This window comes from Nicotiana tabacum, chromosome 3 (assembly GCF_000715075.1).
Source record: "Nicotiana tabacum cultivar K326 chromosome 3, ASM71507v2, whole genome shotgun sequence".
NCBI classification, from domain to species: domain Eukaryota; kingdom Viridiplantae; phylum Streptophyta; class Magnoliopsida; order Solanales; family Solanaceae; genus Nicotiana; species Nicotiana tabacum.
In genome coordinates, this window is record NC_134082.1 from 197,349,939 (window position 1) to 197,375,115 (window position 25,177).

General features: G+C 35.4%; 1 protein-coding gene across 1 annotated transcript; it reads left to right on the forward strand.

The window, feature by feature from the left end:
* Nucleotides 1-10,733: 10,733 nt before the first annotated feature.
* On the forward strand, nucleotides 10,734-11,465 carry LOC142178547 (uncharacterized). Its single transcript, XM_075248306.1, has one exon. The coding sequence runs from the start codon at nucleotides 10,734-10,736 to the stop codon at nucleotides 11,463-11,465; it is 732 nt and encodes a 243-aa protein (XP_075104407.1).
* Nucleotides 11,466-25,177: the final 13,712 nt, after the last annotated feature.

The following is a 25,177-nucleotide window of genomic DNA, read 5'->3' on the forward strand; positions in this document are numbered from 1 at the left end:
CTTCCCCTTCCAAGATTTCCTGCAGCAGTTCCATTAGTATTGAGCTTGTAGTTGTTGTTTTTTGGTAGCTCCCATTTTACCCATATATTTTTTTTGGTTTTTGGTTCTTTATTCAACATGATTGTAACATATCCAGTAGCCTTAGCTATGACACTTTTTGAGTTTGCCCTTTCTTTTTTGTTATTGAAAAGATTATTGTTCCTTGTGAGCCATATTTGTGAGAAGCAGAAAGGGAGAAGCTCTTCCCAAGTAATGATGCCGTTATAATGCTCTTTCTTTAAGGATGCCCATGTGATTGGCCAATCCCTAGTAGTGAAGGATGATATAGGAGCATTATTGTATTTTGTGCTTTGTGCGATAATTTCTTGCTAGAAGAGGTTGGAGTTAGTGCATTCGGAAAAAATGTGTGCTGATGTCTCATTTTCCAGATTGCACAGGTTGCACATCGGGTGTGTTTGTATCCCAACATGGTGGAGAGAAGCTCCAGTTGGGAGCCTATCATGGAATAGTAGCCAGAAGAAGGATTGGATCTTTTTGGGAACATTTAGCTTCCAGATCCACGAAAAGTTGTGGGTCATGGTTTCCTGTCTTTGGTGTTGACAAGATTCCAGTATTGAGTAGGTAGATTTTGTGGAATAGATTCCATTTGAGGTGGCTCCCCAGATCATTCTATCTTCCTTAATTGGGTTGGATGGGATGAAGGTGTTATAGATGGAATTTTGAATATTTTGGGGGATGGTGAGAGAGAGTGTAGAGAGATCTCAAGTTCCATTATGATGAGCAGAGGCAATAGTTTAGATCATGTCTTCTCTTGTCAGGGGATCTTCTATGAGGGATCTTATAGCTGGGAGGTTGTTTATCCAAAGATCATTGAAAAAACTAACTCTGTTTCCTGAATGCACTACCCATTTTTTGCTTTCATGCATGTTTTTCACCATTTTATGATGCATTGCCATGTGTGAGACTTGGCTTTTTTGGGTGCAATTAGAGTTTTTGTCCAGAGGGCTGAGGGATTTTGGTATAGCCTCCAAGCAAGACCTGAGTGAAGGGCTTTGTTTTTTAATTCAGCTTTTTGAATCCCCAGCCCCCTATCGTGCCCCCTTTTTTCTCGCGAAATCGGGTTTATGACATTTGGAAGGACAACTCATTCCCTTTCGGGAATTAGGTTTGAATTGAAGAGTCGTCACCTAATGATTTAAGTGTTTTAAGACACTAAGAAAGTTTGATTTGAACAACCAGAGATTGGGTAAGGGCTTGAAATTATCCCAAGGGAAGGTATTAGGCACCCCTCAAGATCCACTAGTGTGGTTCCCGGTCAAACCATTGTTGTGACTTTAGGTACAAATAACACGTAGGCAAATAAGAACCTGAAACAATAGTGGATTTTCATGTAATGGTTACAAAATAGGTGAAGTTAAAAGAACTAAAAGAAAAGCTGATTTTTTTTAAGAAAATAGTTTGAAATTTGAGAATAAACAACGAAACAAATAAATAAAGGAAAAGAGGTCTTAGGTTTGTAAATAATATGGATCACCCCACACAACATCCGGTAATCACTCCTCACTGAGGGGCTACACGAGATGTTATTGCGTGGTCATCATATCCTTATCTACCCTTTCTCATACCATTGAGGTATTAAAGCGCGGAATGGTCTCGTTTACTTATTGCATGCTATTACCCACCCCAATCCTATCAGTCCCGGAGGCATTTGGGACTACTAATCCTAAAGGGGAGGGATATTGGGCTTACTGTGGTTTCAAAAGGTAAAAATATTAAGGCAACAAACAAAACATATATGGCAAGTATGGGGAAGCATATAAACAAATAAAAAGACTTAACCAGACCTCCTTTAAGCAGAGAAAAGCAAGTGGTTAGCATGACTTGCACATACTGTTTAGGGTCTGATTAAACTTAAAGGATCGAGATAGACTGATTTATTACATAGTTCAGATAAGAAGCCCGAATCAGGCCTGCCTGTTAGTTGTAGCATATAAAATCTGATTCAGTTTATAAACTTTCACCCTATGGCTTGCCTAAGTGTTAGACGAAGACCCTATAGGCATGATATCTACTGATTCTAGAAACAATGAAGTAAACATGAATACATATTGATTTAAGAAAAATCGTCTGTTATTAAAGAAAGGCGAGTTTTAGCAAAAGAACATGCGTCATTGTTACTGGTTTTAGACTTATAAGTGAGTGAAGCGGCTCAGATTCGATTAAAGCTCCTATAGGCATGTTTTCTATGTGTTGTCGATTTTGGACACTTTTATAAACATAGTAAAAATGCAGAAATCCTATAGGCATGGCATCTAGATGCTGAATTTCGTTTAAAGCCTATGAACATGATATCTAATTGTGGTTGATTATTTAAGACATATAAACATGTTTGCCTAATGAGGAATGCATATGCAAGATTCAGAAAGAACCTATAGGCAGGATATCTATATGACATGCAGAAATTTAGAAACTCCTATAGGCAAGATATCTATATGATATGCAGAAATTCAGAAATTCCTATAGGCAGGATATCTATATGATATGTAGAAATTCAGAAATAACCTATAGGCATGGTATCTATATGGGAATGCAAGATTCCTATAGACATGGTATTTATACATGAGAATGCAGAAATTCTTAGAGACATGGTATCTATATAAGAATGCAAGATTCCTATAGACATGGTGTTTATATGAGAATGCAAGAATTCATAAACTCCTATAGGCAGGTTATCTACCCCTTTTTGCATACATAGTTACCCCTCCCTTTTCACTAGTCATCCCCGAGAGTTTTGTTACAAAGTTATTACAGCCCAGAAAGAGTAAAGTAAAGAAAAAAATACAATCAGAAAAAGTAAAACCAGGGAGAGCCTGATTCAGACTTCCTGTCTGAAGTATAAAGTAAACCAACTCCAAGAGATCTTATTTAAAAGCTTTTATCCCATTTGGATGTGTCAGAGTTCCCTAAGAGCCTCATATGGACTCCGGGCAGTGCTCATACCCCAAATGCATTATAGATGAAGACATAGTGCAGTGTGGAAGGGCCAACCCTCAAGTGTCCAAGTTCATAAGGAACTCAAGGTCACAAGGCAAGACTCACAAGAGGGGGGCAGAACTTAGAGACTAAGAGAGGGTGCAAGTGCAGAATTCTGAAAAGGCGAAAGGGGAAGGGAAACAGTTTACATTAATACACATAAGGGTATAGGGAATGGGGAGGTGGTAAGGAGGCAAGGACAGGCTAGTGGGTATACCCAGCAATGGGAAATCCTGGAACACCCATAAGCCTATTAGAACACATTGTTTAGAGGTTAGGTTCCTCTAAAGGATCAAGTTCAATCCATAGACAATAACTTACATATTGCCATATTTTAAACTGTAACTCAAAGTACATAAAGGGAAATAAGGAGCGATGATTCATAGCAGAAACAGGCAGTAGGACATAAGCATACTAATTTAAATGTTGAACTCTATAGAAAGCAGTAAAGTAGACATGGATACAAAGACTGTAAATAAATACATTGTTGTGGTGCTGAAGCTTAAATCAAGACATACCAGTTTCAAAGGAAACAAACAAAGAAAAGTAGTAGGTCTTATAAACAAGCCACAATGCAGACAAGAAGAGAAAGTTATTGTGAGAGAGTATGAGTTCAAAGGGATTCTGATGTGTCCTCTTTGTGAAAAAGGGTCGTGCCTTTTATAGTGTGAAAATCATGAAGAAATAAGGTAAGAAAATAGTCAAGGAACTGATTGTCAATCAATTACACATGACTTCCCTTAATTAAGGGATTCAGATTCAAACGGGTAAAAACAATTTAAGGAAAGAAAAATAAATAAGCACTTTGTGCACAACATGCAATTAAGGGTAAATACATAAAGGTTATTGAATGACAGAATTTCTGAAATACGCGGTTGCACAAACAAGGCAAGAAAATAAATTAACAACCAGTAAATCAAAAGTTAGGGGTCTTGTATGAATGAACCGAGTCAAAAAGTTGGGAAAGGTTTTTTAACTTAAGGGAAATCAGCAAACAATGGAAAGGGAATCAATCTGACCTATTTAGAACGAATTTGAATCAATCACGAGTTGTAAGCCTTTTTAGAGAAAGATTCATCACATATAAAGAGCACACAAACACATTGAGTTGAAAGAAAATATTGTGCCATTACAAAAATCAATAGAAAAATCCAGTGAAGAAAGAGGTTTAGAAGAGTTTAGCCAAAGGTCAAAATCATGTGCAAACACGAATGTCCAAACTCAGTTCAGAAACTCGAAGTTGGTCTAAAAGAGTTAGGGGTTCTAAAATAAAAACCCTAGTTCAATTAAATCACATAATCAAACTTGGCAGAACCCCCGAATTCTAGGGTTTCCACCTTGAATCAAGTACAGAGATGAGAAAGCAAGTAATCGAAACAGGCTCAGAGGTTTCAGTTCTATGAAACCTTTTGCATGTTTCTTTCAGCAGCAGAAACTCATGAGAAAACAATGATAGCAAGTAACATGCAGCACATAGTATCAGAATTCAAAGAAAAATAGAGTAGACGAAGCTAATACGAAACATAATAGAGAAGACTGATAAGAACAATAGAAGAAACATGCTAAGAAATTTTAGAAGAAACTTTAAACAAAGCTCAGTAAAAGGAACTTAATAAGGAAACTTAAGAACTTAGTAAGAAAATATAGTAGGAGAAACATATCAGAACACAATAGAGAAAGCATACAGTAGAAAAGCATACGAGAACATAGTATAGGAAAATACAACAGAAGAAACACGTAAGAATATGGTAGAAGAAAATACAAGAACCCAGTAAAAGCAAATACACATAAAAGGAAAAAGAAAGTTAGAAAATACTTAAATACTTTCAGAAAACCCTAGATCGGAAAATAAAGATTTTGAAAGTAGTTTTTTGAAAGAAAAGTCAGGAAAACGTTTAAGACCTTAAGGAAAGCATGGATATGGAACAGATCTAAGAGAATCGGAAAAACCTCGAAGAGTTAGGGTTTCAGAAGAACCCTAGAAATGAGAAACGCTTTGAAAAGTCACCGATCTGAGTCGGAGAGGTCAGGATCAGGCTCAAACAACCATGGTACGCCGGAGCAAGGTAGGATATGGCCGTGGAACCTCGAATCGACAGAGGTCTGGGTGCAAACCTTCAAGGTCAAGCCTTGAATCTTCATAGATCATGTGTGTAAGAGCAATAAGAGGTAGGTAAAAGATTCCCATAACCTTGGAATCCATGGTTTCCGATGGCTTTCAGGGTGAAAGAGGCAAGAGGCGACTAGGGTTCTGAGAAGACTCGAGAGAGTTTGAGAGAGTGGAGGGTTTCAGAGGCGGCAGGTAGGTGAAAATGACTTAGGGTTAATGGGGTTGGTGAATTAAAAAAAGAAAGGAGAGAATGTGACCATTGATCATTTTGATCAACGACCTAGATTAAACGGGGAGCCGGGCGGGTTGGATTTAATTGGGTCAGGGGCGGGTAATTTTAGGAATTGGGCTGGGGTTCAATTGGGTTTAATTGGGGTAGAATTTAGGCTAACATTGAAATAAGTAGGGCTAGTATTTAAATAGCCACTTTTCCATTATTTATTTTTATAAAAAATAGTAAAATAATTTCTGAAAATAAATTAAAGGTACTAAATTAATTAATAATATATAAATATTAAATTAAAAATACTGAAATCAATTTTGTAATTATAAACGCAATTAAATCTTAAAATAGGCTAATATTGCAATTATATGCAATTTAGCTTTAAAATACTAAATAAATTTGTAAAAAAAATGTGCAAAATTATCTTAGCTATATTTTGGTATAAATATGAGAACACAATAAATGAATCACCAAATATGATAATTTGGGGAATAATTATTGGGGGTTTTTACTGATAAAATAGGGCAATAAATTGATTTAAAAATCTTTTAAAAATTAGGAAAAAAAATACTAAAACATTTGGACATGCTATTTTGAAAGTATTTTGCATATAAAAATATACAGGGAAAATTGAGTATCAACACCCGCCTTATCCTTAGGCATAGTGACTGTATCCCATGAGACCAGATGCATCTTTCTTTTAGTGGCAGTAGTGCCCCAGATGAAATTTCTTGAACTTTATCAATTTCTTTGGTAGTTTTTGCTGGCAATTTGATGTATTGCATTACATGATTTAGGATTGAGTTCAGAGATGCTTTTGCCAATGTGGTTTTCCCAGTCATGTTTAGCATGCTTGTATTCCATCCAGCCATTTTAGAGTGGAGATTGTTAATGATGAACTGAAAATCACTATGAGTGGGTCTTTTGTGGAAGATTGGGAACCCCGGATATTTTTTAAAATTTGCTGAAGCTTTTATGGAGAGGGTGTTTGAGATGAGTTCTATTTGGTGAGGTTGGCACTTTGCACTCAAACAGACTTTAGACTTGGTAAGATTGATCTTTTGCCCAGATGCCAAGTTGAAAGAGTTGAGAATATTCATGATTGTGTTGCAACTGGCTTGGTTAGCTGTTGCAAAAAGAGTTAGATCATTAGCAAAGAATATGTGAGATATCTTAGGGCCACTTTTGCTAATGCTGATGGGATGCCACTTACCCTGGAGGATATTATTGTCAATTTCTCTGGAAAGTCTTTCCATGTACAGGATAAATAGGTAAGGAGATAGGGGATCACCCTGTCTGATGCCCACAGTAGGTGTGAAAAAATTTGTTTGCTCTCCATTAACAATTACAGAGACGGTGGAGGAGTTGACACATGACATGATGAGCTCGGTGATTGTGTTTGGGAATTTGAAAGCATGAAGGGTTTGCTTAATCAAATACTACTCTAGTCTATCAAAAGTCTTCTCCAGATCAATCTTTAAAATCATGTTAGAGGATTTGCCTCTCATTTTTCCAAAGTGAGAGATGTATTCTGGGACTATAATGGCATTGTCTGAAGCTTTCCTGTTGGAGAGGAAGCTAGTCTGTCTAGGTCCAATGATGTGAGAGAGGTAAGGCTTAATTCTGTTAACAATGATTTTTGTTACTGTCATATAGACAGTATTACATAAGCCTATGAACCTGAAGTTTTTTTATCATTGAGGCTTGAGGGCATTTTGGAATGAGGCACAAGAGGGTTTCATTCATAATTGGGTTCATAGTTGATGTGTAGAAACAGTTTTTGCAGAATTAGATGATTTCCTTACCCACTATGTTCCAGTATTTTTAATAAAAGAAAGGATGAAGGCCATCAGGATCAGGAGCTTTGAAAGGCTTGAAGGAGAATATGACACTTTTGATTTCACTATCCCTAAGAGCCATCCTAATTGTTATTTGTTGAAGCTAAGAGAGGTAATGCCCCTGAATTTCAGTGGAGGACAGACCATTTTAGGACTGGGGGAGGGATGATGTATAAAGTTCTTGGAAGAACTTTGAGATTGATTGTTTGATTTCCCCAGGCTCAAACATCGACTGACCCGAGTCATCTTTGAGGGAAAGGATTTTGTTCCTCCTTCTTCTATTTAGAGTTGAGGTGTGGAAGAATTTTGTGTTGACATCTCCATCTGAGAGCCAGTATATTCTAGACTTCATTTTTCAAAAGTCCTCTTCATTCTTCAAGATAGAGCTAAGCTCCTCAATAAGGTTGCTTTCAAGGACTTGTAGTGAGGTGCTAATGGGATAAAGAGGAGATTTTTGAATCCCTGCTATCCTTGCTAGCAACTTTTTTTTTTTTTTGAAAAATATTTCCAAAGGTATGTTTATTCCACTTAAGAGCATTTTCTTTGAACAAAAGAGTGGAAGGAATTAGAGTAGAATCAGGCTTAAAGGAATCCCTAAGTATATATAAAATATAAAGCAAATACATTCTGAATTGAAATGTTTGAAGAAGGGCTGGTGAAACACAAAATGATGGAAATAAGAAAGAGAATGGAGTTGGTAGATATAAAATTGTGATCCCTCAACTTTCACATGTTAAATCCAAACAATTTGGCTGACGTAATTTTCTTCCACGTGTCGTTGGGCATGACCTTTCTAGTCAACTAAAGTCCTCATACTTGCATGTATTTACTAAACTGTATGAGAACAAATAACGTACTAATAAATTGAAAAACCAAGGATGAAAAGCAGCTAAAAAAGTAACCTCATAAGCGAGGGGTACACCTATAATTAAATGAAATCCACATAGTTTTACCGTCGATTATCGTAATAATCCAAATTATCAATCTAGTATCATTGATATGCACTGTTTTTAGTAAATGCCAAACTCAGCCGCATAAAATTATAGAAACACCTTCAAGCTAAATGTTTAATCTAAAAAGCACACGTGACGACAAGAAGGTGCTTTGCCTTCCCTTATATATTCTTTATTTAAAGAAATATAATTTTTATTGTGTAATACTTACTCCATGTGGTCCATTTAAATTGATTTTTGGCTGTTTTTACACATAATTTTTTTTTACCTTTTAGCGTTAATTAACAATAAAATTGATCATATTAACCTTAATTTTTTCATTGGAAATATAATAAATACTCCTAAGGCAATTTTGAAAAAAAAAGAAGTTAATTCCTTCTTGATATTTGAAAAAATTAAATATTATGGATCATAAAAACAAGGCCAAAAAGTTAAAATGAACAGGAGGGAGTATTTATTTAATTGAGTAAACAACTCAATCCTTCTTTTTCACAAAGTTTATTCAGATGATATGTAGCTATATTCTGCTAATGCAAATGATTGAATTTTCGAATATAAAATAGTAATATTTGTAGAATTCTGAATAGATTTCTGTTTCACCCATAACTTGGAATTTTGCAAGAGATAAAATTTGTGACGTGAACTTCTGGTGAATCAATTTGTTTGTTCTCATTTTAATATATTTGGTATTTAAAATATCTTTAAAAAACCTTGTAGATTTGTGATGAACTAACCTTATTTACTGGTAAATGTTATCCCTTTATTTCATTTATCCTAATATTATTATTATAATATATAATATAGTAAAAGGAAAGAAGTCACTCCAACTGGACTAAGGGCTTGTTTGATTCAAAACTAGGATAATCTAGAATTGTAATCCTGGAATTAAAATCAGAAATAAGTAATTCCATCTTTTATATGAGTAAGTTATATCAAGATTTTAGTATAAAAATAATATTAATTTTAACTAGTATTTCCAACCAAACACAAATTATATTTAATTTCAAAATTTTCATCTAACCCCTTGAACAAAACGTCCCCTAAGAATCAAAATAAGGAAGCACAATTTTGAATATCAATATATTTAAGCTGACCAATAGGGATGGCAAACGGGCCGAGACAGATTAAAAAAAGATGCGAAGCGGGGAGGATTGCGGATCTATGTGGGTTTCTCCCATTATGGTGCATTGCTTGCTAGCGGTATTCTTCTTCTCTCTGTTATGGTCAGTGACCATAATGCGTAATAAGAGAAGGGAAAGGAAAAAAAAAGAATACCAATCCAATATATAGTGATCCTCACACGATCCAATGAACACAAGATATGATGTATTTTATATTCATATTTTTCTATGGTTAAGTGATATGTATTCTCATTTTAATATCAGAAAAGCTCCAAATACCCCCCTGAACTTTATGATAAAGTCTACAAATAACCCTCGTTAGAAGTTTGACCCATTATCCACCTTGCCGTGACACTCTTGGCTCGGATACCCCCTTAATTTTAAATAGCTGCCACAGTAGATAAGTTATCCACTCATAATTTAACATATGAAATTTTAATTTACACCCAAACATTTTAATTCACACCCAACCAAATTTAATTAGCCAACCCGCTACCCATTACCCGACCCGAATTTTCAAAATTATCTTTTTCCCTACTAACAAGTGGCATCCGCTCTAACTTGCATATACCTCACTATTCCACCAAATACCTAAATAATAGCTAAATATAACAATGTTTGCTGGAATTTCCTTTTTAATGATCTTGTCAAATCTGGAAAAACAAAAATCAATTAAAAAACTCAACTATTTACACAAAAGTTGAATACATGGTAGGGGAATCTAAAGGAACGACGAGAAGAGCAGCTTCTTTCTCGGAAGCCATTCAGCAGGCTTCTTTTGATGAGTAGTAAAGTGTGCAGTCAATATTTGGAGTCGGCTCTTATTGGGGTTTTCTTCACTCATATCGTAAAGTGTTGAGAATGAGGTTACTTGAAGTTAAATATGCTAGAGTTAAACCTTAAATAGAGTTAGTGTAGATTGGTCACAAGTTAATTATGGTTAGACCAATTAGTTAGTTAGAGACAGTTGTATTGTATATATATACTGTAGCTTCCAAGTTGAGAGCGATAGAGCTCATTTTCTCAGATTTCATTTCTGTAATTTTGTTCCTCTCACCGACATTTCCTTCATCACCATAATTCTAGGCCTCAATTCATAGAAGTTAATATGGTATAAGAGCATAGCGTTCGCTAGCTAGATCTTCGTAACTCGATTCTGTATCATCTTCTTCATTAAGCTCATCAATGGCGAATGCAACGATTGAAAACACAGTGCAGGAAAAGTTAAGCCACAACCACCCGCTGTACTTGCATGCCACAGATACTTCAGGTACTGTCCTAATTTCTCTCCAATTGACCGGACCAGAAAATTACTCCATATGGAGTCGTGCAATGAGAATTGCGATCCTAGGAAGAAATAAACTAGGGTTTATTGACGGTACATGCAAAAAGGAGAATTATAGTTCAAATTTGGTTGATTTGTGGGAGAGATGCAACGCAATTGTCCTATAGATTATGAATTGCGTGTCAAAGGAATTATACAGTGGAATTGTGTATTCTTCAAGTGCCTCGACAGTTTGTCTAGACCTGAAGGAGCGATTTGATAAAATCGATTGTTCAAGGATATTCCAGATCCATAAGGAAATCGCTACAATCAGACAGGGAACCAGCTCTGTATCAGGTTATTTTTCAAAATTGCGTCTGTTGTGGGTTGAATTTGATAGCTTAGCACCTGTTCTAGGATGTGATTGTGCTAAATCTAGAGAGTTTGTTGTCTTCATGGAAATGTTGAAACTCTTACAGTTTCTTATGGGACTGAATGAATCGTATGAACAAGCAAGGAGTCAGCTGCTCATGATGGTTCCAGTACCTACAATCAACAAAGCTTATTCCATGTTAATGGAAAGAGAAAGTCAACGTAGTATGACAAACAATTTGTGCACAAACGAAGGAGGAAAACTGACAGCTTTGATGACTATGAAGGGAGGACCAGGGCAAATGCCAAGGAGAAATTTCAATCTATACTGTGACTATTGCAAAATGAAAGGTCACACTCGTGAAGGATGTTATAAACTGATAGGTTACCCCACTGACTTCAAGGTTAAGAAGAAAATTGGAGCCAATGTTGCGGCTCACAATGTTACAATTGAAGATCATAAAAGGCAGGACACAGGAGTAGGGAATATCAATGAAGCTGATAAGTGTTCCCCTGATGATGCTGTTCGAGGTCCATATTTCACACCATAACAATATAATCAGATTCTCAAGTTACTGAGCAAGGACAGTGTGGGTGAGACTTCAGCTAATATGGCAGGTAAAATCAAAGCATTTCTGGTAAACTCAAATAAAAAGGAATGGATAATTGACTCCGGAGCTACAAATCATATGGTTTCTGATGTGACTATGCTAGATAACAAACTTGAAGTAGAAAATTCTGATAAGAGAAAGGTACACTTACCTAACGGAGGAAAAACAAACATATCACATATTGGTACTTGTAGAATACTCGACAAAGAAATTTTAGATAATGTCTTATATATACCAGAGTTTAACTACAACCTGCTGTCCATATCTAAAGTCACAAAAGCTTTATGTTGCTCAATATGCTTCTTTCCACATTTTTGTATATTCCAGGACCTTTACAGTGGAAAGGTCAAGGGGATTGGTAGAGAAAGAGATGGACTCTACTGGCTCACACAAACACCTGCTGAGAGGATGACATTAGAACTAAAGTGATGAATGCAGTAAAAGAAAAGGTAGACATTGAGCTTTGGCATAAAAGACTAGGCCATGCCTCAGTCAAGACAATAAAGCAGCTATTGTGCTTGTCCCAGGAAGAATGTAAAATTGTAGTTGATAAATGCATGATGTGTCCTCTAGCAAGACATACCAGGTTGCCTTTCAATATCAGTAATAGTAGAACTACTGAATCCTTTAATCTGTTGCATATTGATGTATGGGGGCTTTACCATGTACAAACTTTTAATGGAAATAAAATCTTCTTGACAGTTGTTGATGATCATTCTAGAATGACCTGGTTATATTTGCTGAAACACAAGAGTGATGTTATTGTGGCACTAAAGAATTTTCTTAGAATGGTTCATACTCAATTTGGTAAGAATGTCAAAGTAATAAGATCTGATAATGGCACAGAATTTGTGAATTCAGACTGTTCTCAATTGTTTCAATCTTTGGGAATTATACATCAAAGGTCTTGTGTTTATACTCCTCAACAAAATGGAGTAGTAGAGAGAAAACACAGACACATTCTAGAAGTGGGGAGAGCTATAATGTTTCAAGGAGGAATTCCTTTGAAATATTGGGGTCATTGTGTGTTAGCAGCTGTGTACTTGATTAACAGAATGCCTTTTGTAGCACTGTAAGGACGGACACCTTATGAGTTGTTTCATCACAAAAGGCCTAGTTTGGATCATTTAAGAATACTTGGATGCCTCTGTTTTGCAAAGAGACCAAATGTTCATGATAAGTTTGAAGCCAGAGCTATTGCATCAGTTATGATGGGATATTCAGAAGTCAACAAAGGCTATATTTTGTTTGATTTAACTAATCATGTTTTCTTTGTGAACAAAAATGTAAGCTTTAGGGAAAATGTGTTTCCTTTTAAACACCAGAAGGATAGTCAGTGTCCATTATTTTCTCCAGATGACTTAGCTTATTCTCACACTCCAGATGGGGCACCTTATGATCCTGACATAGAAGACATTCCTACAGCACATAATGATGTAGTATTTCCAACAGAAGCTGCAAGTGATTCCATACAAGTCATTGACAATGAATCCCTGCCTGATATGGGTCCTGAGCTTGATTCACAACATTATGTAAGTCCAGATAGTTCAGTCCTCTCTCCTCCTGCTGTGTCAGAACCTTTGAGAAGATCAACTAGGGACAAAAAGACTCCTAATTGGATGACAGATTATGTGACAACCAATGTCAACTATGATCATGCATTACCTTATCCTATGCATCATTCACTCAATTATGCTAATGTACAACTCCATTACCAATAGTTCATAGCTGCTTTCACCTCTGATGTGGAACCTAGAAACTTTCAGGAGGCTTGCAAGGATCCACTTTGGGTGGAAGCTATGAGAGCTGAAATACAGGCCTTAGAAGATAACAGAACATGGCGGCTGGTCACTCTACCACCAAGGAAGCTGCCTATTGGATGTAAATGGGTGTTCAAAATCAAGCACAAAGTAGATGGCTCCATAAAAAGATATAAGGCAAGGCTTGTCGCTAAAGGCTACAATCAACAAGAGGGTATTGATTACAATGAAACATTCTCTCCAGTTGTGAAGATTGTGACTATGAGATCTGTGCTTTCGATTGCTGCAACAGAAGGATGACATGTACATCAGATGGATGTATACAATGCCTTTCTTTAAGGTGACCTACCAGATGAGGTTTACATGCAATTGCCAGAGGCTTTTGCAAGCCAGGGGGAGAATACAATCTGTAGGCTTGTCAAATCCCTTTATGGATTGAAACAAGCAAGTCGACAATGGAATGTAAAATTAACAGAAGCCCTGTAAGCACAAGGATTTACACAAAGCAGTCTAGACTACTCTTTGTTCACACAGAAGCAGGGAAACAATATTGTGATTATTCTAGTGTATGTTGACGATATGTTGATCACTGGAAACAACCTGAAGATCATAGAAGAAACTAAGAAGAACATGCATATAGCCTTCAAGATAAAAGATCTTGGAGAGTTAATGTACTTTCTTGGAATTGAGTTTAGTAGATCGAGGAAAGGAATCTTAATGAATCAACGAAAATATGCATTGGAACTCATTAGATATTTGGGATTGAGTGCATCCAAGCCATCCTACACTCCGCTGGAGTACAATAAAAAACTTACTGATAAAAGGTTGGATGAGATTACAGGAGCTGAAGGTGATGACCGCTTAGAAGACAAGGGAAAATATCAGAGACTCATTATAACCTTATCTAGTATTTGAGGGGTGCATACGTACCTTCCAAATAAAACACCTTTTTTGCATTTAACTGTTTCGTTGTCCAAAATAAAGAGATGCTAATTTTGGACTTGACTGTTGACAAAGGTTCAGTTTACAACAACAATCCAACAGAATTTCATTAGTAGGGTCTGGGGAGGATAGAACGTACGCAGACCTTACCCCTACACCGAAAGGATAAAGAGGTTGTTTCCAGAAAACCCTCGGATTCTAAATTGTCTTTGGCTAATGATAAAACCATGTTTTCCCCTTAGAATTTCCATGCCCAGAAAATAATGAATGTCCCCTAGATGTTTGATTCTGAACTCTGTGCTCAGGAAGTCAGTAATCTGTGTGATTTCTGTGACATCATCTCCTGTTAATAGTATATCATCTACATAGACAACAATAATAGATGATAGGGCACCTGTCTGTTTGTAGAATAAAGAGTAATCATTTAATGAACTAGAATAACCCTTGTAACTTAGAGCCCCTGCAAGTTTAGCATACCATTGGCGAGATGCCTGCTTCAAACCATAGAGTGATTTTCTTAGAAGACAAACTTGGCCAGGTTTAGGAGGGGAAACACCCGCATGAAACTTCATATATACCTCATCCTGTAGTTCTCCATGTAGAAATGCATTATTGATATCAAGTTGTGAGACCTTCCATCCCTTCTTGACAGCTACTATCAATAGACATCGAATAGTGGTCATTTTAACTACAGGGGAGAAAGTCTCAGAATAATCTATCCCTTCTCTTTGTATGTCTCCCCTAACCACAAGTCTTGCCTTCAACCTCTCTATAGTCCCATCAGAATTATGTTTTACCTTGTATACCCATTTACAAGGTAGACCCCTTTTCCTATGTGGCAAATCTACCACATCCCAAGTGTGGTTCAATTCAAGTGCAACAGTCTCTGCGTCCATGACCTATTTCCACCCTGGGTGACTGGAAGCTTGAGCAAAGCTGTTAGGTTCTGAGATAGTGGACAAGGAATGGTAGAGTTTTTGATTAGTGAGGGATAATGCTCCCAAAGAGAAAACATTAGGCTGGGCAGGGTGAGTGAAACAGGTAGAGGTCAGGTCTGAAAGAATAATGGAACTGCAGACATAGTCCTGTAAGTAGGCTGGTTGTTTACTGACCCTGTCAGATTTTCTAATTGCTGGAGGTAGAGTAGGAATTAAAACAGCTGGTTTAGGTAAGGAAGTAGAGGGATAAGTGGAGATTGGTGAAGAGTTATGTGAAGGAGTTGGAGGAGTTAGGTGAGGTGGAAAAGCTGAATTGTGTTCAGCTGGTTGGACAACTGGTGAGGAAGGATAACTGTCAGGAGTGAAAGAGGGACTTGAAGAAGATAAGTTTGGAGTTATGATAGATGGTGCAAGAACTTGTGGAGAAGTATCAGGTATGAAAGGGTTAGAAGGAAAATAGGGCAGAACAGAAGGCATAGTAGAAGTAAGAAAAGGGAAATGAGTTTCATGGAATTTAACATCTCTAGAGACAAACATTCTTTTGTTTGATAGGTCCAACACCTTATACCCTTTTTGATGAGCAGTATATCCCAAGAAAACACAACTGGTTGCCCTGGGAGCAAACTTTCCTCTATTGTAACTCAAGGTGGACACATAACATAAACACCCAAAAGATTTTAGGTTCTCATAAGTGGGAAGCTTACCAAACAAAACCTCATAAGGTATTTTTCCTTTTAAAACTCTGGAGGGAAACCTATTGATCAAATAAGTAGAGGTTAAAATTCACTCACCCCAGTATTGTAGAGGAACATTAGACTAGAACATCAAAGCTCTTGCAACCTCAAGAAGATGTCTATGTTTCCTTTCAACCACCCCATTTTGTTGGGGTGTAGCAACACAAGAAGTCTCATGCAGGATTCCTTGTTCAAGTAGAAAACTGGATTCTTGTGTACCTGTCCCTAATTCTAGTGCATTATCTGATCTACTCTTTTTCACTTTCTTGTTGAACTGTCTTTTCACCAAGCTTAGAAAAGATTTTAATGCTGAAAATGCATTGCTTTTTGAACTTAACAGGAAAGTCCAAGTTCCCCTACTGTAATCATCCACAATGGTTAAAAAATACTTGAATCCATTATATGTTGTGTTCTTGAAAGGACCCCAAGTGTCAATATGAATTAAATCAAAAACACCAAAAGTTTTGATTTGACTGATAGGAAAAGGAATCCTAGTTTGTCTAGCTTGAGGACAGACATTGCACACATAATCAAAATCTGAGGGAAAATGAATGAAATTGAATTTCTTCATTACTTGAAAGGGCAAATGCCCAAGCCTTACATGCCAATCCTTTACATCTGAAATAGTATTAGCATACATAGCTTTTGAAAGAGAAACAGGACTAGAAACTAGGGTGGAATTGCTTCCTTTTGGAATTGAAACTACTTTTTGATTAGGTAGAAAACTAGACTCTATACTAGCTGGCTGGAGCAGGTACAGACCATCCCTCACTTCACCAAAAACTTGTCCCCTCCTCATTAAAGGGACCTGCATCAGACATGCACTAGAAGTGAGATTCTAAGAACAACTGAACTGGACACATAGCTTATGAACAGACAGTAAGTTATATCTGAAAGAGGGAACATAAAGAACTCTGTTAAGTGTCATATCAGGCTGAATAGAAACACTTCCAATATGTGTGACATGTAACTGAAAAGAATTAGGCAAACTAATGTGTAAAGGAATAGAAAGAGGTGTCAAACTAAGGAAAGAATTTGAATCAAAACACATGTGTTCTGAAGCTCCAAAATCAATTATCCAAGTCTTAGTGTTAAAAGCAGCAAGACAAGTGCCAGAATACTTAAGTATAGTACCAGCCACTGCATTTACATTAATTTCTATTCCTGTATTTTCTGCTCCTCCAATCTGCACCTGTTTTATCAGATTCACTAGTTCTGAAACCTGCTCTTTGCTAAAGAATTGAGTCTGATTGTTCCCAGTTGCTTCATTTGGAGTGACTTCCATTTATGCTCCTTCCTAATTTCCCATCACAACATTTCCTTTGATTACTCCTTGGTAGTTACCTGATTTGGTGAACTGAAAATCTTCAGGGAATCCTATCAACCTATAACAATCTGATCTAGTATGCCCCGTCCTCATATAGTGAGTACAGCTCACATTAGGGTTGAATTTGGTCTTTCTTCCCTTGAATTTCTGCTGTTGATTACCATACTTTTGTGGTGGATTCCATCCTTTCTGATTGTTGTTTCTTTGTGGGATCTTGTTCTGTGTATTTGCCATGAATGTTGCTCCATCTGTTGGATAATGACGGCTGAGGTATATCTCCCTCTGTCCTTCATCTTGTGAGAGTATTGAATAGGCATGATCTATGCTAGGAAGTGGGTTCATCATTAGAATGTGTCCCCTTGCCTGAGCATATGAATCATTGAGACCCATGAGAAATTGAATAATTCTCTGATCTTCCAAGAACTTTGCCATCTTTGTCTTCCCTTGACATGTGCAGTTGCAGGTACACCCTAGGTGAGAGTTGAGAGAGTCCAGTTCATCCCACAAACTTTTGAGTGTTGTGAAATATCCTGCTATACTGCTATTTCCCTGCACTGATTTTGCAATTTCCTTTTGCAGATGATAGAGTTTGGCCCCATTTGATTGCCCAAACCTATGTTCAAGGCTGTTCCAAAGGCTTTGTGCAGTTTTTGAGTAAATCACACTATCTCCTATCTCTTTGGAAAGGGAGTTTAGCAACTAAGAAGTGACCATGTCATTTGTTCTGCTCCATTGGGGATGTTCCTTAGATCCCAGATCTGGCTCAACACAAACTCCATTGATGAAGCCAATCTTGTTCTTGGCTGACAGAGCAATCAAAACAGACCTTCTCCAACCTGGATATCCTCTTCCATCAAATGGTGAGTTCACCAAAGTCATTCCTGGTGCATCAGATGAATGCAGAAAATAAGGATGGTTTGTGTCTGTTGTGACTCCACTACTGATCGAACCAGCTAGAGAAAGGGTGGGTGAAGGTTCAGTTCCTGTCATGGCTGAAGGTGAAATAAAAAGTAAAGAACAGAGAAAATGATTGATAGTTGATTGTAAATGGATCGAGCTATTGTTGCTCTGATACCATGAAAGAAAGAGACTGTGAAATGTGAGAATTTTCCACCGATTGTATTCATCATTCAAGACTGTATATATACAAGTAATTGATACAAAAGAAAAGTGTAAAATAAAATCCTATTTACACTTGTACTATTCCTATCCACTGTAATGTAACTGTATAACAGATTTATTCCCTACTATGTGCACACATGTGCCAAGTACATACTTGGATCTTTCTAGAATAAATCCAACATATAGTTGCCTTTCCTCATATCTAATGGCTGAGAGAAAAGGCCCATTATTATACTTCTAAGGCTGAGATTGAGCCACGTGTGTGACACTACTAATAAACAAAATATCGGGCATAGATAATAAAACTTTGTTAACTCCGAAAACACTCTGCTCTCTGTCTTTCATTTCCTTTGATCCTTTCTTCTTCATCAGATAGGATATCTTTCTTCTTCAGAGAATGAAGACGATCCTCAGTCATATGGGGCTTTTCTATGTCAACAACACTGAACCTCTTTTTGGTGCTATGTGCGAAGATTTTAATGACGACAACAACAACAATGCTTGAGTCTTAAACAAATTGATATCAGTTGTATAAATCTTTACTTCTTCATTTAAACTCAGCTAATATCATTATCATGCTAAAGAAAATAAAATGAAGTAAGCTCCCGTTTGACCATAAAATTTGGGAGTTTTTTTTTTCAAATTTAGTTTTCAAATATATATTTATTTATAGATTTTAACCATTTTTTGCAAATTCTAAAAACAAAATCTTCAAATCCCAAAAACAGCTTTAGAGTAGTTTTTGAAGTTTTTTACTCACAAAACTTCAAATTTTTTTCAAGTAAAATGCATGTCCAAATACAATTTTAACTTTCAAAAACCATTTTTCATCTCATCTTCAAAAACTCATTTTTTCCAAGTTTCAACCAAATCTATGTCCAAACGCAAAAATGTAAAGATTCTAATTTTATTATGAAATAAAAACAATTTAGTGAAATATGAACAAGAAATAAAGACAATTTGGTAAAACATGAACAAGAAATAGAGATAGAGAGAAAGGAAGAGATTTTCTTCTTAAATTGTGTGTATTTTCTTATCTATTACAAGGCCTTTATATAGACATGAAAAGTGAAGAAAATATGTCATGGAATATGTCATTGAACATAGAAAATATGTCATTGAATATGTCATTAACCATTTGAGAGAAAGATCATGGAGGAAGAGTAGACATCCACCATATTTTGATTTTTATCATAACACTCCCCCTTGGATGTCGATTAATAATGTGCCTCGTTAAAACCTTATTAGGAAAAAACCCTATGGGAAAAAATCCTAATGAAGGAAAAAGAGTACACATTTTTAGAAATAAGCCTTTTGGTTGCCTCGTTAAAAACCTTGCTAGGAAAACCCAATGGGACAAAACTTTGTAAGGGAAAAAGAGTACAACGCGTATTAACTCCCCCTGATGAGATCATCAGTTCACATCGTTGAGCCTTCGTATCCCAATCTTGTACACTAGTTTCTTGAAGGTTGACGCCGGTAGATATTTGGTGAACAAATCAGCCATATTATCACTTGAACAGATCCGTTGCACATTAATATCACCATTCTTTTGAAGATCATGTGTGAACAATAATTTAGGTGAAATGTGCTTTGTCCTAACTCCTTTATGAATCCTCCCTTTAATTGGGCTATGCATGTTGTATTTTCTTCATACAAAACTGTGGGTAGTTTATCACACTTCAAACCACATTTGTCTCGAATAAGATGTATAGTAGACCTCAACCATATACATTCTCGACTTGCTTCATAAATAGCAATTATCTCAGCATGATTAGAAGAAGTACCCACGATTGATTGCTTAGTCGATCGCCAAGATATGACAGTGCCACACATGTAAACACATAACATGTTTGAGATCAAGCCTTGTGTTTGTCAGATAAATACTCCACATCGACATAACCAACAAGATCGGTATTGCAATCATTGCCATAAAATAAGCCCACATCGGTAATCCCCCTTAGATAACGCAATATGTGCTTGATTTTATTACAATTTCTCCTTGAGCAGAGCTATATCTTGCTAAGACATTAACTGAAAAAGTTATGTCATGCCTTGTAGTGTTAGCAAGATATATTAGCGCACCAATTGCATTAAGATATGGTACTTTATGACCAAGAAGCTCTTCATTATTTTCATGAGGTCGGAGTGGATCTTTATTTATATCGAGTAATCTCACAACCATCGGGGTACTTAATGGATGTGCTTTATCCACATAGAAGCTCTTTAAAATCTTTTTAGTGTATGCTGATTGAAGGACAAAAATTCCATCTTTCATATATTCAATTTGTAGACCAAGACAAAATTTTGTCTTTCCAAGATCTTTCATTTCAAATTCTTTTTTTAAACAGTCTACTGCTTTAGGAAGCTCTCCGGGAGTTCTAATGATATTTGAATAATCAACATACATGGCGATTATAACAAATTCAAATCCATATCCTTTTATAAGGACACAAGGACAAATTGAATTTATACCCTTCTTTCAACAAGTATTCTCTCGGGCGATTATACCACATGGGCTCTGATTGTTTCAATCCGTATAAGAATTTTTGAAACTTTATTTAATAAATTTCTTGGAAACCTTAATATGCTCCAAGACAATTTAAATCTTTCAACGATATCCACTATACGCATATCAAGTTTTTCATATATTGCCAGATTAAAACCTGAAGTGACAATATCCACTATAAGAGAACATGTCTCCATATAATCAATGTGAGGATATTTACTAATTTTCTTGTGCCACAAGTCGTCTTTATGTCTATCGACTTGAACCTTTCGCACAAGAACACATTTATACCTCAATTGACTTTATACTTTCAGGTGTTGGACTATCCGTCCAACTTCACATTTTTCAAGTGAAGTTAATTTCATTGCGTATTTTTTATTTGGCCAATCTTTTATCTGTCTAAATTTCATGACAGATTTGAGCTCAAGATCCTCGTCAATATTAATAATATTAAGCACTACATTATGTTAACAGTATCGTCGACAATCATTTTATATCGGTTCAATTATTACACAATAAAGACATAACTTATTGAGATCTCTTTATCTCATTATTTTCAGGTACCTGAGCCTCTCACATGAGGTCTTACGAAGTGTTATGTCGTGGTGCTCTTCTAGAGCACTTGCCTCCTTATTATGACCATTTTGCCCCTCTCCTTCTTCAAGGAGTTTTATCTTTGGAACCGATTGGTCTGTTACACTTCATGCGTGCCATAGACTCTGTCCCTCATGGACTTTATTCTATTTGGAGCATTAGCAGCTGAAATATGACATTTAGCTTTGGGTCAACAAATGCGTCTGGCAATAATTTGTAAATGAATTATCACTTGAACTTCAAGTTTATATTTTCTTGTACGAGGATCTATATGTATTCATAATAATTCATTTCACGTATCACTTTCTCAGCTGCCCATTTTCTCCCCCTAATGTTGGGATCACCAACACATTTCCCAACCATCTTTGGGAATTCATCTTTGTGCATTTTGGTGGCATAATTAAATCATATAGCACATCCATATTTCTATATAGAAATTATTTGGTTCCTGACCCTGAACCGATTGTGATAGGGAGAAATTTTTATAACTTGGCTAGATGCGTACAAGTGCTGTTGTATATTAAATAATAAATCTCATACCAAATTTCGTTTTGGGAGTTTTGTTCTCATAACCAATGATTTAGCTATAATTGAAGGCATACAATTTCTGCTAAACCAACTTGGATTTAAACCAGTATTATTAAGATAAATCATCATAATTTATATTCTGGAATTGTGCTGTAATAATTTGAGCAAGCAATCTTGCAAAAACCAAACTGCAAGTTGATAACAAATGCACATGTGACCATAAAATAGATGCATCTATTAAAATCATATAATAGTAAACGATCCACATGGCAGGTGACTGGGCCCATATATATATCACCTTTTATTCCTTCCAGAAATCAAAGGATTCAATCCCAACCTTTAACTGGTATATCATGAGAATAAGCAGCACAAGAGAATTCTTGAAGAATCTTCTATTCTTCAATATGTGTCAATGTAATTCTTAATTAATTTTTAGCATCATAATTGAACCGATATGGTCAAGCGGTCATGCCAATTAATATTTATTTTAGTAAATCTCTAGTTTACTTGTGGCATATGATTCCAGCATCATGCTTATATTTGTGTAGTACAAATAGAAAGAAGATCGGGTAACCTTTCATATTTACCCGGTATGATTATAGAAATATGAAGATATTCAATCTTCCTTTCGTTTATAGTCTCAATATGCCAATCACTTTGACTTATATATTTGAAACTCAAAAAGTTTCTTTTGAGACTTTACAATATCAATGTCATGAATAAGTTTATTCATCCGGGTAGTAACAAATTAGTTTTTCCGGAGTTCTTAACAACTTTTGTACTACAAGATCTTTTATCATACCATTCATATGGTAAATGTCTCCTTCACGGAGAAAATTATATCATAATAAATTGTCATGGTCAAAATCATCATAAGCAAAATTATTTCTTGCTTTAATTTTGCCTTTAATAACTTTTATAAAGCATGGCAAAATAATATTTGGCATATCACTTGTACGCGACCAATGAAATATTCATGTAACCACACAATAATATTTATTCTCTTTAGTTTACTCAAATCTCCCTTAGAGGTGAGTTGTGTGGTATTCATATAATCATGAATTGCATGTCTTTATTCATTGCTTTTATCACATATTGCCACATTCAACTTTAGGAATGGGTTTGCATTCTCAATGCTTATCATAAGTCACATTCTCTTCAAGGAATGAATCATAATCATGCCTTCACATTTTGAAGGACTATTTTGAGAACCCTTATTGTTTTCCTTTTATGATCATAGTGATGATTATTATTATTTTGATATTTGGAACGCCTATGTTCATTGTTCAACCACTTGTCTTCATTGAAACTTATTATGCATTGTTATCACATTCACTTCAAGAATGGAGCAAATCAAGTGGGACAATTTTCATGCCTTTTCATGAAAAATATATTATTTTTCTTTAGTCATTATTATATCATCAATATGGTACATTGGGACCCAAACCCAATGTCTTACCAATATAAAGACATGTTAGGTCATAATAAATTGGGATTCAAACCTAACTCTTATCATTATGGAGCATCAAGACTTGATCCCGATGTCTTATCCTCAATTAATGGCATAATAGGCTAAACAATACTGAGATTCATTCTCAAGCCTTAATTTCAATCACATGCCAAGAAAGTTATACACAACTAATTTGCAACTTAGCAAATCAAATTTGCTTTCTTAAATAAGTGTACAAATCTCAAATCAACATAAAGCTTTATTAATTATTTGTAGCATCTATATGAAATACAATTGTTTGTAGTCAGAATATTTCTTCTAAATTCTATTAGAGTTTAAAAGGATCATAAAATCATTGTCATAATATTTATTGAGTCTCTCTCAAAAATATTATTGTTTTCGGGGTATACCCTACCTATTGGATTTGATTTAACGCCATGACTTCCTTTCACTCAATTCAACCAGGCAATTAGTGAATAAATTTATCAAAAGTATATCATATAGGTAACAACACATATATAGTACTAATACATAAATTCAGCATTTATATTACCTGAAAAGTGACATTATAGGTAACAACTTACCAGTTGTAGCTTGTGCATCATTCATATAAAATACTTGAAAATGGTAAGTCAGTAGCAAATATCAAGTAGGTTATGGATACTCAAAAATACCTCTTCTAGTAGTCATACTAATCATTGTTTGCTTTCAAATGATACCACCATAAATTATGAAGTATATTTTCTCAATAGCTGGTTTGTTTTCCAAACTTCAAAGAAGTAATTAATCAACCTAGATAAAGATGTGAAGTATTTCTTGTTTTCTTCAAGATGATTTATGCTTTTAATCAGTATGACCAATTTTATTTTATTTTTTATTCCTTTTTTTGGTACTATATGCAAGTGTAAAAATCCAAAAGGAAAAAAAATATTCATCCAAGTAAAAGAAAATGTTTAAAGCGGCAGGACAGATTGAAGATAGTTAACACATAAATATAGGACAATTTATATAAAATATCCTTGGTTACCATGACATGCATCATATCAACAATTAATTGCTACTATGATTTTCACATATAGAACTTCGAAAATTTTATTCCATTCACGTGATATAAAAGATGTAATATTAATATGTGCTTATGCAATACAAGTGTAGTACTAAGTTGTGTGCATATGCGATTTTAAAGGAATGACAAGTATAAGATAATCATACCTTCTTACATTTCATTACTTACCATATGTAGTTTCTCTTTACATTTAACCATGTGATGATATGTATGGCTTCTAATTGTAATCTTTCCGGATGTAGAAAAAAATTTGTAGATATATATATACAATTAGTTAGAGACTCGTGCTGATAACGTATTATGAAATAAAAGCAATTTAGTAAAACATGAACAAGAAATAAAGATAATTTAGTAAAACATGAACAAGAAATAGAGATAGAGAGAAAGGAAGAGATTTTCTTCTTAAATTGTGTGTATTTTCCTATCTATTACAAGACCTTTATATAGGCATGAAAAGTGAAGAAAATATGTCATGGAATATGTCATTGAACATAGAAAATATGTCATTGAATATGTCATTAACCATTTGAGAGAAAGATCATGGAGGAAGAGTAGACATCCACCATATTTTGATTTTTATCGTAACAAATTTCTCAAAATTGGAATTAAGACAAAAGTTTGCTGTGTATTACTGTAGATGGAATGTGCAGGCAAGTATGAAGGACGACATATTCAAATAAAA

Coding starts and splice junctions, on each gene's coding strand:
- LOC142178547 (XM_075248306.1), top strand. CDS start 10,734: ATGAATTGCGTGTCAAAGGAATTATACAGTGGAATTGTGTATTCTTCA.